The sequence below is a fragment of the Calonectris borealis genome, chromosome 1 (assembly GCF_964195595.1).
Source record: "Calonectris borealis chromosome 1, bCalBor7.hap1.2, whole genome shotgun sequence".
Classification (NCBI taxonomy): Eukaryota; Metazoa; Chordata; class Aves; order Procellariiformes; family Procellariidae; genus Calonectris; species Calonectris borealis.
The window spans coordinates 182,306,001-182,319,602 of NC_134312.1; the positions used below are offsets into that span (position 1 = coordinate 182,306,001).

At 40.7% G+C, this 13,602-nt stretch overlaps 1 protein-coding gene across 5 annotated transcripts in view; it reads right to left on the reverse strand.

Annotated features, from left to right (window-relative positions):
• TDRD3 (tudor domain containing 3) overlaps positions 1 to 12,786 on the reverse strand; it is a 110,587-nt gene extending 97,801 nt beyond the window's left edge. For 2 of the 5 annotated variants that reach the window (XM_075139143.1, XM_075139140.1), the window contains exon 1: positions 12,515 to 12,786. Coding sequence is in view for 1 of the 5 variants with exons in the window: in XM_075139140.1 (XP_074995241.1) it covers positions 12,515 to 12,555 (41 nt within the window). In the remaining 4 variants the exon portion in view is untranslated. Of the gene's footprint in view, positions 1 to 10,894; positions 10,914 to 12,399; positions 12,422 to 12,514 lie in introns of those variants that run through there. The other 3 variants (XM_075139145.1, XM_075139142.1, XM_075139144.1) reach the window with 3 other exon arrangements.
• Positions 12,787 to 13,602: the final 816 nt, after the last annotated feature.

Below are 13,602 nucleotides of genomic sequence, written 5' to 3' on the forward strand. Positions count from 1 at the left end.
CATAATTTTAACTCAGCATAGCAAATTTTTCTGCATAGCAAAGTTATTTTCAACCCTGCAGAAGTGGCAGGTTTCTTTTTATTTTACTTTATGCTAAAAGTAGCCATTTCTACAGATGTTTAAAACTAGATTTATAGCATATTTACAAAAAAATCACTCAAAATAAGAAGTGTAAAGGCATGCACACTCATGCAATGTAAAAGAACACACACTAAGACGAGTTTACAATTAATTTGAAAAGCTCTACAGATACAGAGATTCATATATTTCTAAAACTGAAAAATACTACTGCATCTGATAAAGAACTTCCAAGAGTTATTTCCAAGTTGCAGTTCATCAGCTGCACATGAGCTACAGAAGTCTCATTCAACCAGTGACCTACAGACAAGTATAGGTCTGTAAAAAATATGAAGGTGATCAGCCAAACTACTGCAAAACCAAATTAGGTATCCATAAGTGCAGTTTGAACATGCAACCAGGACCATCCTTTTCCTAACTGATAGTTTTTTTAATTAAAAAAATAGCTATAGAGCTATAGCAGCAAAGTTTTACTAGAGCAAACACTTTTTCAAAGTTCATAAGAATTAAAAGACCAGTTTGCACAAGAGAAAACCTGCATTGCATTTCATTGCTACTGCTATAAACAAAGCACAAAAAAGAAACATGGTAAGACACCAAATGATGTTCCCTTTCGTAGGGTTTACTTAAACATTCTTTGAAATAACAGGTAAAAATCTGGTGTCCAAGTAGTTCCTTCACTACTAGGCTTTATTTTCATATTCTCTGGTTTAATTAGTATTTTCAATTCAGTATTTTAGCATTGCAGGCTCAGGAAGAAGAAGGATTTAAATTAAGGGCTCTAACACTCAAGAGATTCATCTAACCCTCCCAGCCAGCCGATGTGTAACAGGAGAGCAACATACAGTCTTTATTCTCCCCGCTTTTTTTGAGTGATGCCGTAACTCAAGCTTTCACTTCCTTTCCTTCCTAAGTCAGTCACAGAAACATGCCATCTGACAGAAAATTACTTTTTTCTGGTCAGCCAATAACTGGGGACAGGAGGGGGAAGGAGAGGGGAAGTCAGTTATTACTAACTGTAATTGGAAGATAAAAATTATGTTACTAATTTAAGAATCAAACAACAATGGAATACCATAATTATTCTGCACAGAAAACAAAAAAAAAAATTACAAACTCAAAACTAAAGAAGAAACTGAAAAACATTTAGGAGTGGAATTCTTCAGTTACAAAGCACTAAGTTCATCTCTGTAGTGCTATAGCATGAATAAAATATGACCATAGCTAGAACATGACAGCAATTACTATTCTAGACTAAATTAAGCTTTTTCCATTTCCTCATGTTATTATCATAGGGCGATATGGTTAGGTTAGGAACTGAAACATAAACTAAGAAAACAGAAGAGAGAGAGTGAGTAATGAAATTATTAGAAAGGCGCTTCCTCTTCCCTTCTTTCCTCCATTCCCAAATTTAGAGAAAATGACACACTGGTAAACCCTTAGCGGCATCGTCCAAGGAAATCTTCTTCCATCTCAAAAACCACACAATAGAGAATCTTTTTGCCTAAGTGTCCAAGATCATAATGAGCATCAGTCATTAATTTCTGTAATAGGTATCTACCAAGGTTGAAAACTTGGTGGATTAACAAAACTCAACACCTCAAGCATAAAAAACAATCCAAGCTCTTATTTCCTCATTTGCTCATTCCCCGGCGATTTTCTCCAGTTTAGCCAATCCTTCAAATGGAAATTCTGGAATGTATGCAAGAAAAGTTTCAGACCAATTTGACAGTGCGAGATTTCATCAGCTATTTAAAAAAAAATTAAAAATTGTTACATGCTTGATTTTATTTAATGACACAAAAATGGTTTGAAATCATTATATGCTACATATTCAAAAACAATTTTAACTATTAAACCAAGCCAAACTGGTTTAGCTTAAAATATTAAGTACACACATTGATGCATCCGTTTCCTTCATTTACTCTGATTTTCGTAGTTACAAACAAACAAATTTGATATTATTTTGTATCAAAAATAGATAAAACAATGCAGATAGCACTCAGGTGAAAAGTTGCAGAGGAATTTGGCAAGTACTTGCCACAAGGCAGAACACCAACATGTTTCTTAGATTAGCTGAACAGCAGCTCTCAAGTCTATCAATAATTATATGTGTATTACACAGATGTATACGTATGTTACATCTGAATTAAAAAATACAACTCTGAATAAGTTTTTAAAACCAAGAATCATGACTGTGCTCATTATAAAATCTGTTTGGAAAGAAAAGCAGCTTGTTGGATCATAGTTTTTACATAAGGATCCTCTCAGCATTCCTGAGCAGCTCATCGCTTCAACACAAAATATGGCTCATTCAGAAATCACTACTCTGCAGTCAGAACCAGACCCTTAAAAATCATCCACCTTCTCCTCAGCTCCTTCACTGACTTTTTTCCCCTTGCACTCTCCTCCAAATAACAGTTAAATGAAAACCTCAGCACTTGCAAGTACTGTCAAATATAAAACAGAAAGTGTTCTAAGAAGTTGAAAAATGTAATGCTTCATTAGTGTTACCATTCTAAAAAGTAATTTACACTTTAACATCTCTGCTTTGTATTTAAAACTGTCTTGGATACAGGATCACAGTTTAACAAATAAAAAAGTATGCACTTGGAACCTCCTAGTAAACTTGACTACCCTGATGCCTTTTAAAGTCTCCCCCACTCCCACTATACAATGACCCTAATAGTAATTACAGTAACATCAACTGAAAGAAATAAGTGTAAATGTGCTTCTATAATAAATGGTAATTTTTATTTCTATCGTTCTATCAAGCAATACTACATAACAAGATGATGTAGCTGTTGAAAGTTGTATTTTCCCCAATCAGTATACCGCCATCAATGTCAGAGCTAAGTATGTGATTTCATATCTTCATAAAGTCAGAAAATAATATTAATAATGCACTTGGTAAAGGTCCTGGATAGCATACACTTTTAGCCTGTGTTTTACTGTTATATCCTGATTTATATCTATGTATTTAAATATTGAGATAACAACATACTGTATGTTACAACAGTAAAAGCATATAACAGAGTGAAACCTCAGCAGATTGCAAAAAAAAGGTTAACGTGAGTCTCTACAACTACTTAATAGAAGAGATTTAGTGATAAGTACACACACTGTTACCCAGCAGTAATAGCTGCGATGCAAAAATGTCAAACTTTTCCAGGTAACACACAGAGATGCGCCCAAGATAACCTCACTAATTCCAAACTTTGATAAGATAAGCTTTCAGCAAACGGCACTGCTGTAATTCCGCAGATGCTAGTAACAGCCCCTGCAGCCAGAAAGCACTGGACAAGAGCTCTTGTGTGCTTTGCTCCTTGAGAAGATTTGCTACTCTATGATTCATAACAGGCCACAGCAATTTGACAAAAGCCACAACAATGAGGAGAATTTTCTTTCTTCATCTAATGAAATTTTTTTTTTTTTTTTTTTTTGCTCAGATACAAACTCTGAATACTGTTTCTCACTCATATTTCCCCAGGAAAATGTTGGCAGCCACCCTAAAGCGTTAAACGGAACACAAATATTCTAAGGCTGGGGCCCTGCCAAAAACACAGCTGTCACGCCACTGAGAGTATCTTGAAGCTGTCTGCACACACATGGCTTTTTCTCCTCTGGCTTTCCTCAACAGCTCTTTTTCAGACACGACACAGCACAAGAAGAAGCTCCTAGCCGTTCCTGGAGCACTATGAGACAAACAACAGGAAAGAAAAAGCCAGTCTTGACCACGCTCCCCAGACAACATGATCTGTCAAAAAAGCAATTTCAGCAGTCTGTTCTCTAACTCAGAGTAAGTCTTTGTTTGCTGTCAGTTAATGCCATCACTCCCATTTCTAATACCAATGCTACACTTCTCAAAGCGAAGGGCACAAAATGATGCCATCATGCTTCAATTTAATCGCTAGTCTTACAAAGACTATTTAAACCAGTAACTTTCTTTTTCCTTAAATGTGCAAAGCAGCTCTCTCAAAAGGTTGTACATCAATCCTAGAGCTGTCCAGCCTTCCTAAATTCTGACACCTCGCAACTATGCATTACATTAAGTACGTAAAATGTGATTAGAAACATTCACATACCATTCATCCCCCAGAGAGCCTTTCCTTCTTTCTGTCAGCTGTATTAGAATTATTGTTATTGGAATTAAATATCCTCCTTTTGTTCTAAAGAAGTAGAGAATGTACTACTCCTGAAAATATGAACAATATGCACAGCTTGGAGAATCAGTCTTAAATGTATTTTAATTATATTGTTACGACTATCACAGAATAAGCCATCTATAAAAAAATTAACCAATGTATAGGATATTTAAAATCCAATGTTTCTAGGCGTAATTCTATCTAAGTTAAGCTTCAGCACAGCTTCATACTTCTACATACTCCAACATGTATTATTTCCATTAAGCTGTATTTCATCCAGCAGTAACACTTACGTAAAATATGCACATATAAAAACCTACTAATATCAGTTTGTTATCAGTATGAACAACACCAGCACCTCACTCCAAAATCGCCAGCTACCCTCCCACCAGCTTGCTGCTCAGGGATTCAGGGTCTGGGGAGCGTGAGCACGCAGACACTGAAGAGAGAAAAAACCATCTGTCTCAAGAATCTCATAACATGATTTCAGAATGCAAATTCTTTGCAGAGGGCTTTCTCCTGAGACCTGGTTCATCTATATCCAACATCTACTCCAAATGCCTCGAATTTCTAGAAGGTACAGGCTTTCTGACTAATAATTTAAATCTCCAGGAACACACAAGTTTAAAATGCACCTACTTTTACTTTTGCTCAAATTGTAAAAGATACTGACCATCAGGAAAATGCAGACTTCCTAAACACACTGCTGCTTTTATTAACTCACTCTTCCATTGGGAAGTTCATTTGGGTTTGTTGGAAAAGGCAAATAATAATCAAGCATGCTGCTATTCCATTCCGCCCAAGTTCTTCTCTCAAATCCCTACCAAAATCACCTTTTTACATGCTCCACTTACAGTATACTTAGAAGCAAAATTTGTGGGAAGGAAGAGGTACATCAGCCCAAAGTGGTCAATCGCAATCATGTAACAAGCTCCACACATTCACCTTGTTTAGGTGATGATATCAATTAGTTTACCAATAGACAAATTGATAGAAAAAATATGAAACTCAGCAGACATCTCCATCTCAGAGATAATGTGCACTGTTCAACATGAGGTCAGTCAAAGACCATGGGGACAAAAAGAGGCAAAAAGAAGGAAACTACTACATCATTGAGTCAAACACATTAAGTGACACTTGTCCTAAAAAAGAATTTGTGTCTCAAAAAGATGGCAAAGCCTATGAATTATAAGGCTAAGGAAATAACTTCTGAAACAAGACTAAACACAGCCAAAATCTCCAAGGACTCCAAAAAGGACACTAGCTATGGAAAGCCTACGCACTCCTACAGAACTTATTGATTGGAGAGAATCAACCTGAGACACACTATGTCAAGAAAAGTAAGGCCACTGAAAAGGTGGGTGTTAAAAAAAGGTCTGTAACAATTGAAAGGACTTCCAGCTTTAGATGTGTTGCAAGTAGACTAAGCCTTTCTTCTTCTCTCTTTTTTTTTTTCCCTTTTTTTCCTTTGTTGAGTAAAGGTTTCAGAGTAGCAACATCTTCACTCTAAGTTGCAACAATTCTATAAATCAAGGACATCTTATACTAATGCTTCAGCTTCCTAGCAGATTATTCAGAGAAAGCAGCAGGTGAAGTCCATGTCCCCAAAGATGATGCATAAATCAATCTGAGAAATGGCATAACAAGACGAGAGAAGGAAAGTCTCTCCCAGCAACTAATGAAAACCTGGAGGCTAAGTTGCAGTAAGGCAGTGGAAATCACCACTGGGACTGAGCGCATAGGGGACTGTCACACTGGTTTTGTCTTTTCTCTCTGTCCTGTTTCCAACAGTCCTGTTCATTTCTCTCCAAATTCCCACTCCCTCTTCCCCCACCTCCAACAAGAGAAAATCCTTTCTTCAGCAGAACTACAGTGAGAAGACACTTACCTACAACTTAAAAATAACAACATAAATGGTGCTTTTACTTATGCAGTCTAGGTCTATTTAACACAGTTCCCTTTTTTCAAGGGTGGCCAGAAGCAGATGATTCAGGTAAAGAATGTAAAACACAGCAAATATCTAGAAGTATCTGGAATAATTCCTGGCTTTCAGTCATTTTAGAGCTGGTAGTCCAACTCCACTGTAAAGCTCAGTATTCAATGCATCTATCCCTACCTGACTTTGTCTAATTACAATTTTAACCCACTTATATTTTTCTGCTCCACAATATCATGTGGCAATTAAGTTCCACAATTTAATTACACATTGCTTGAAAAGCTACTTTAGTTTTCATCAGGAAGCAGGTTTAATTCACTGGGTGGCCTAATTTTTAGTCATCATTTCTGTATGATCTATGGATTTTATAGACCTCTGTCACCTCTCCTCTTATTATTCTGTTTTCCAGACTAAAGATCTTCATTCTCCCAGCACAGAGGATCTTCCACGCCTCTCATCCACTTTTTCACTGTCTAGGAAACCTTTGCTATGCCAGGGTGATTACATCAATGCACACTGTTAATGATTTGGACACATGATTGATATACATAATGACCTAACAATTATTTTATTCTTTGTGAACAATTCCCAACAGCTTTCCGACCACTGCCCTTTTCAGAGTAAGTAACATTAACGAATTTAGAGCTCATCACTGTGTAGATAGGTTTGCATTATTCTCCCCTGCATTAGCATCATTTGGCATTTGACAAAACTGAACTACATTCGTATGTGAAAGCACTGGGCAATGGTATCGTGAGATTTTGCTGCAACTACCCAATCAGTTTAGATTTAACCAATCCTCATGTATCAACAAACTGCTATGGTGCCACCACACTATCATTCTGTAAGACTATTTTTTAATATGATCCTACATTCCAGCAGAAATCTACTGATAACATCTTTCTATCATGAAGCAATCATCAATTTAGCTAGTTTCTCATCTTTTAACCAACTGTACTAATCCACAGGATAACCTTTTATCCTTGGCAAATAAGGATTTGGTTGAGGTCCTTGGTCAACTATTTTATCCATTTTCAAACCAGTCTGCTACTAGCTTTGGCAAGTGCTCTGTAGTTCTAGTGTTGCAGCATTCAGTGAGCAATAATCTTGCAGGATTTGGTGAGTAAGAGTTCTACTTTATGTACAGATTACATAAACCTCATTAAATTCTCTCCCTTCAGTTTTCTCTTCTGCAAATTGAGGGGTTTCAAACATGTCAGCCCCCTACGTCCTTCCATCTCCTTATTTTAGCTATCCTTCTTTGCACCTTTTTAACTACTAATTATAGCCCTAAATCAGTTTCTTGTAAAAGTTGGGACGATTCCATCTGATACCAGTAATTTGTTACCACCTAGCATCTTCTTTAAAAAAAATTTTTTAAAAATAAAGTATCTGTATTAGTTTCTTGGGTTTGTTTCCCTTAACAGAAGGTAAAATGCTGGACCTTTTCTGCTCCTCCAGAGTGAAAATGACATAAAGAATTCACGTTCTAACTACCCATTATTCATGATCCAGCAAGAATGCAAACCGATCAGACCATCCAGTAAGGGATACACCTGAACAAACAAAAAATGCAATGATGCGGCATTTTGTTTTGTACTGGCACTCTGAGATCACAGCACCAAGCAAACTTCACAAAATGACATACATCACAAAAGGAGTGTCAAGAACCTCAAAACAGATGCATCTCTCCTGTGAATCATTGTGTCTAAGGAACATCTTGTATCCAGCTTGCTCCGTATGCAGGGACCAACTTCATCTGAGATTTCCAAAGACGTTTCAGTGGAACAGCAAAAGAGCATGTATGAAAAGCAGATCATCTTGCAGGATCCTGGAAATGACTACTTTGCCAAATTCCTGCTGCGCTCTTAGACTCACCCCTGTGAGCACTTCCCTGTGTTTCCAGGCATGCACCTGCCTTTGCTTTAGAGCTTGGATCACATCACATGATTAGTCCTACAAGAGAACAAGTTTGAACAGACCAATCTTAAATCTAAGTTATCCAGTATGCAGCGCATTACTTGCTGAAATACCTAAAATTCAGTTTAAAAGTTTGGTATACAACTATAGAGTTTTCACTTATGAAGCATATAAAACCAAAATTACATTGATATAAGGGTTTTCTCATGGATTATTAAGCAGTATTCTTTTGTTTCCAAACAACCAGTACAATTCCAATTCCTCTTCATCTCAGGGAATAGCTTTTCATAGTCGGAATATTGTTCACATAATCTTCAAAATATGTGAAGTTTTACAAGACTATATAATTTTGCCATAGACTTATTAATTTTTGTGGCATCACACAATGCAATAAAAAAATCTGTGCTACTTGACAAGGAACTCTCATGTACATTTAGTTGTTGTACTAAGAAATTCTTTAGTTATCCAGTTTGCATTGTCTTGCTTTCCCACATTCAGAGACCAATCAGTCACCAGACCCGACATCTGTGGGACCACGGGCTAAACCTGCTGCAGGACATGGCATATTGTTCATTTTTGACAACGTATAGGCATCTCCATGTAATAAATTCCCAAGTTCTACAAAGATCTAGGATACTGAAGAGGTCCTCGCTTGTCATATCCTCTTGTGAAATGCCACCTAGAAGACTTCCAAAAAAACAAACAAAACATTCTGTTGCAAGCCAGTGAGAAGTGTTCTGTGATTCATTGTTTACACAAGGAGGATGTATTCTGCAGTCCTTCTGGACTTCACTACTAGTAAGAAAACTGTATTCAATAACTCAGGTTCCATTAAGGTCTATATTTTAATGAGAACACTGGAAAACAGTGGAACACTTGGTTCCAAAATTCATGAATGTAACTATAACAATAAAAAAAGGTAATTCTCTCTGCCCCTTAGCCTTCCTCCTCATAAGTGTCTGGTAATTAAATAAAAAGTAAACACAGAACAACTGTTCCAAGACAGAATATCTTTTTCACTGCAACGTAATATAAACGCAGCTTATCTCATCTCTAAAGTCAAAGCCAATATCTCATTCCACGGTACAATGTAGTGTGTAATGAAAAGAACTAGCCTCAAAAAATCCATACTTTTAAAGACAGCTGCAAGGACATGTCTCCAGAAAAACTACAATTCTGCACACAAACTACAGGGGTCTTTTACCTATTCTCATGAAACACCACCACCACCACAAAAAAAAAAAAAAAAGGATTCTCAGCTTTAGCTACCACTGTTACATTTACTAGGTAGGGCAACTTCATCTTTCAAAAGCTGATAAAAACGTAATTGATATACTGAAACAAGCTTAAAAGGTAAACATTACAAATTTCCAGGCAATTTGACAATGGATGACTCTCTTACTATACCTAGTTGGAAAAAAATATATATATTACTACTATACTATACTAACTACGTCGTTACTGCTTTACTTGAAAAATAACTTTACTTTGTATTCAGAATCATAAAAAATAAAAACTAATTGCAGAAATTCACATAAACGAGTGTCTATATTAACTTTTCTTACCTTTAAAGATTTAAGAAAGTTATGGTAAAATCCAATCAGTACAGGCAGTATCTTACAAGCTAGCAGATTTGCTACTACAGAAGAACAACAGTTTCTTACTTGGTTTGAAATGCCAAGTGGTGCTTCTGTAGTTTAAGTGGGGACAGATTTTAACATATAAACTCAACTTCGTTTTTGTACTAGAAAACATACGATTTTGACATGAGGTGACAGCAACACTGGCAACCAACTGGGTACAGAACACGATTTAACCACCAGTGTAGTCAAGCATAGTCAGAAATATACTACATTAAATACCACTGAAGGCTTACTCATACGTGTGTTAAATAACTTTAAGATCTACTAATAATATGAGAAAAGTCATACGCATAAGAGCAACAGCAAAAGAGTTAAAAGCATGGATGTCTAGTTATCATTTTTTTAAAAGTGCATGAACGCTTAGCTAAACAAGATTTCTGAAGCATTATTTCTTTTTCCACTCCATCTCAGATTCTTCAAGAGTATATGCATTCATTTCCCCCTTTCATATTACCCTTCCCAAAGCAACTAGGTCAAGGCATAACTCCAGTGGACTTGATAATCAGCCCGCTACTTGCCCAATCATCTTTCAGTCTCTGTCTTTGGCTCACACCCTGCAGTGTTGCAAGAATAACAAGTGTTTATAGCCATTCAAGAGTATATGCCCGCAAGGAGAGAGCCAAACACTGAGGAATAGCAGATCATTTCAGAGGCGCCTCGTATTTGTACTGCCAAAACCTGAAAGCCATTTACCAATGGCACTCATTCAACTGACAAAGTAGTAAAACAACTAAGAATTGAAAACTGTGTGGTAAAATTTTGAATAGGCAATAGAAAGCAAAAAGAAAACTATGAAAATAAAAATTACTTCTATGGAAAGCTTTCTCCTTTTTAGAGAGGAATTAGTATGGAAGAAGAGGGAAGTGAGTTTCAAGTTACAGTCAAAACTTCCCTTTAAATAAGCTAATGTTATGAAAATCAGCATAAATAGTTATGATTCTTTCAATTCACTGATAGCCGGAATCACAGAATTGTGAACTCTGGAACCGCTTAGAACAGTATTTTTGAAACATATGATACGCTTATCCAAGAAGCAGACCTAAAGACACTAATTTTATCAATTTGGTTAGTATTATCACAAAGTAACGCTTTAAAAGCTAGGTAAACACAGTATAACTAGCTGGTTAAAAGAGGTGATTATCCCACCGCATTTAGCAATGGTGCGGCCTCACCTTGAGTACTGTGTGCAGTTCTGGGCCCCACAATTTCAGAAGGATGTGAAGGTCCTTGAATGTGTCCAGAGGAGGGCAACAAAGCTGGTGGAAGGGCTGGAAGGAATGTCCTATGAGGAGCGGCTAAGGACTTTGGGCTTGTCTAGTTTGGAGAAAAGGAAGCTGAGGGGCGACCTCATTCCTCTCTACAGCTTCCTGAGGAGTGGAAGTGGAGAGTGAGGTGCTGAGCTCTTCTCCCTGGTATCCAGTGACGGAATGCGTGGGAATGTTTCAAAACTTTGCCAGGGGAGGTTTAGACTGGACATTAGGAAGCATTTCTTTACCAAGAGGGTGGTCAAACACTGGAACAGGCTTCCTAGAGCAGTGGTCGATGCCCCAAGCCTGTCAGTGTTTAAGAGGCATTTGGACAATGCCCTTAACAACATGCTTTAGCTTTTGGTCAGCCCTGAAGTGGTCAGGCAGTTGGACTAGATGATCGTTATAGGTCCCTTCCAACTGAAACAGTCTATTCTATTCTAAGCCATATGACATCTGTTTTAATCTTTTACAACTTAGCCATACACGAAATCACAATCCAGGAGAACCACTAAGTTAAACAGCATAATAGAAATATCCCCAAAATGCCTTTGGAAATAACAATGCTTCTGGTAATTTGCGTGTTTTTTCTCAATTACAACCAAAGCAAGTTGCTTTGTGTTTTGGTAGTTAGCACTGAGCTTTTGTTTTGGTGAAAGACTTGTAAGTAGTTAAGGAGAAAAAACTTAAGTGTTGACTAATAAGCAAATTACTTTGATCGATTTAAAAAAAAAATCAACTTCCAGACAACAGTGCCAAAACACCTCTAGGCTAGCAAATGAGAGGCAGAGTTTGCACTAGCTATTTGAAAAGCACAACTGATTGAAACACGTTGTTCCAAAACAGATATGGTGTGCCCAGCGATTAGGACTGACCAGAAAACACGAATACCTGGGTTCAAGCCTCACGTGTGTATTTACCCTATTTTAACTCCACCTTTTCCTTCGTACTTTCCCTGCTGAAAGGGAGCGCAGTGTAATTAAAAACAATAAAGCTATCGGCAAGCGCCAGGCCTCGAGCGTTTGCTATCGCCGACACCCAGCCGAGGCCGGCCCCGGGGGAAAGGCAGTCGGGAGAAGGGCAGGCAGGCCGCAGCCCAGCCTCCGCCGGACCCCGCCGCTGCTCAGGCCCACCGGCCCCCGGGGCGGCTCACAGCCCCGCCGGCGGGCGGCCTGCTCCGGGAGTGGGGCCGGGGGCCGCCCCGCTCCGCAGGGCCACCGGGAGGGGCCGAGAGCTGCTCCCCGCGACGAGCACAAGCCCCTCCAGCGACAGGCCCCAAGCGCACGGCGGGGGCGGCGCCCCCTTCCCGCGGACACCGCGACTGTCTCCAACCCGGCGCTCGGGGTGGGGGGTGTCCCCTCACCGCTGCACGCTTCAAAAACAGAAGCCCCCAGGCTCTCGGCAACTCGGAGCTACCCGCAAAGATGTACCTGCCCCCGGCCGTAGCCGGTGGCCTGCTCCCCGGGGGGTGGCGGCCAGGCGCCGGCGAGGCCCGGCCCCGGCGGCAGGGCAGGCCGCGGTGCAGCCGAGGACGCCCCCACTTACCAGCCCGACTCGGAGAGCGCCGCCCTCGTCCTGTCGGCCATGGCGCCTCCTGCCGCCGCTCGCCCACAGAACTTGGGGCCGCCGGGGCGGGGCGGCGGGGCCGGGCCGGGCCGGGCCGGTGCGGGGCCGCCGGGCACTGCGGGGAGCCCCGGCGCTCGGAGGAGGGACGCGGGGCCCGCTCGTTCCCCCGCCCCTCGGCCCTCTCCGGGCGCTCGGCCCGGCCAGCTCTCCGGCGGGGGAGGGAAGGGAGCGGAGCGGAGGGGAGGGAAGGAAGGGGCGGAGGCGGCGCAGGGAGAGACGAACAAAGCCCGCGACCGGCTGCTAGGGGGATGAGGGAGGCGGCGGGGGAGGGCGTCCCGCTGCCTGCCTGGAAGCCGCTGCCGCCATGGCGGAGAAGGGAAGGAGTAAGGGCAGAGGAGGAGGAGGGGGTGCGAGGCGGCGGAGCGCGGGCCCTGCCCGCTGCCTGCCTCCTGCCCGCTGTCTCCTGCCCGCGGCCCCGGGCTCCCTCAGCCCGAGCCCGCCACGGCCTGGCTGCGGAGGGGCTCGCACAGCCCTCCGACGGGCCTCTGCCGCCCAGGAGCGTTGGCGGTGGCCAGCGGCCTGCCTCCTTGTAGTAGCGGGAAGAGGTTGTTTTAAACGCATTTCATCTATAAATAATGTTACGCCGTAGCAGCTGCTGACATGGAAGAGCACCAGCAGATAGGTGGAAGTGTAGTGCCAGTTCAGACACTTAGGCAGAAGAAATGGGAATAAAAGCACCTTGCATTTGGAGTCTGACCTGGCTGCATATTAGATTATCAAGAAAATGTTGTAAACGTTATTGTAACTCAAAAAGAGGTACCCATAGAGCCAATGAGTAAGGGATGGAATATGATGTAGAAGATAATGAGCATTATGGACTTTAGTCATTACCTCATGTTAGTTTAAGACGTGGTAGCTTTTGCTCACTTAAGTCTTCATCAATTTACACCAGCATATGGCTAGCTGCTGCACCTCACGGCACAAAACACCATCTTAAAGAAAATGTAGTACCCAGCGCTATCCTTCTTAAAGGTCTGCGGGCATCTGTTCTAACAAGTTCATTATAT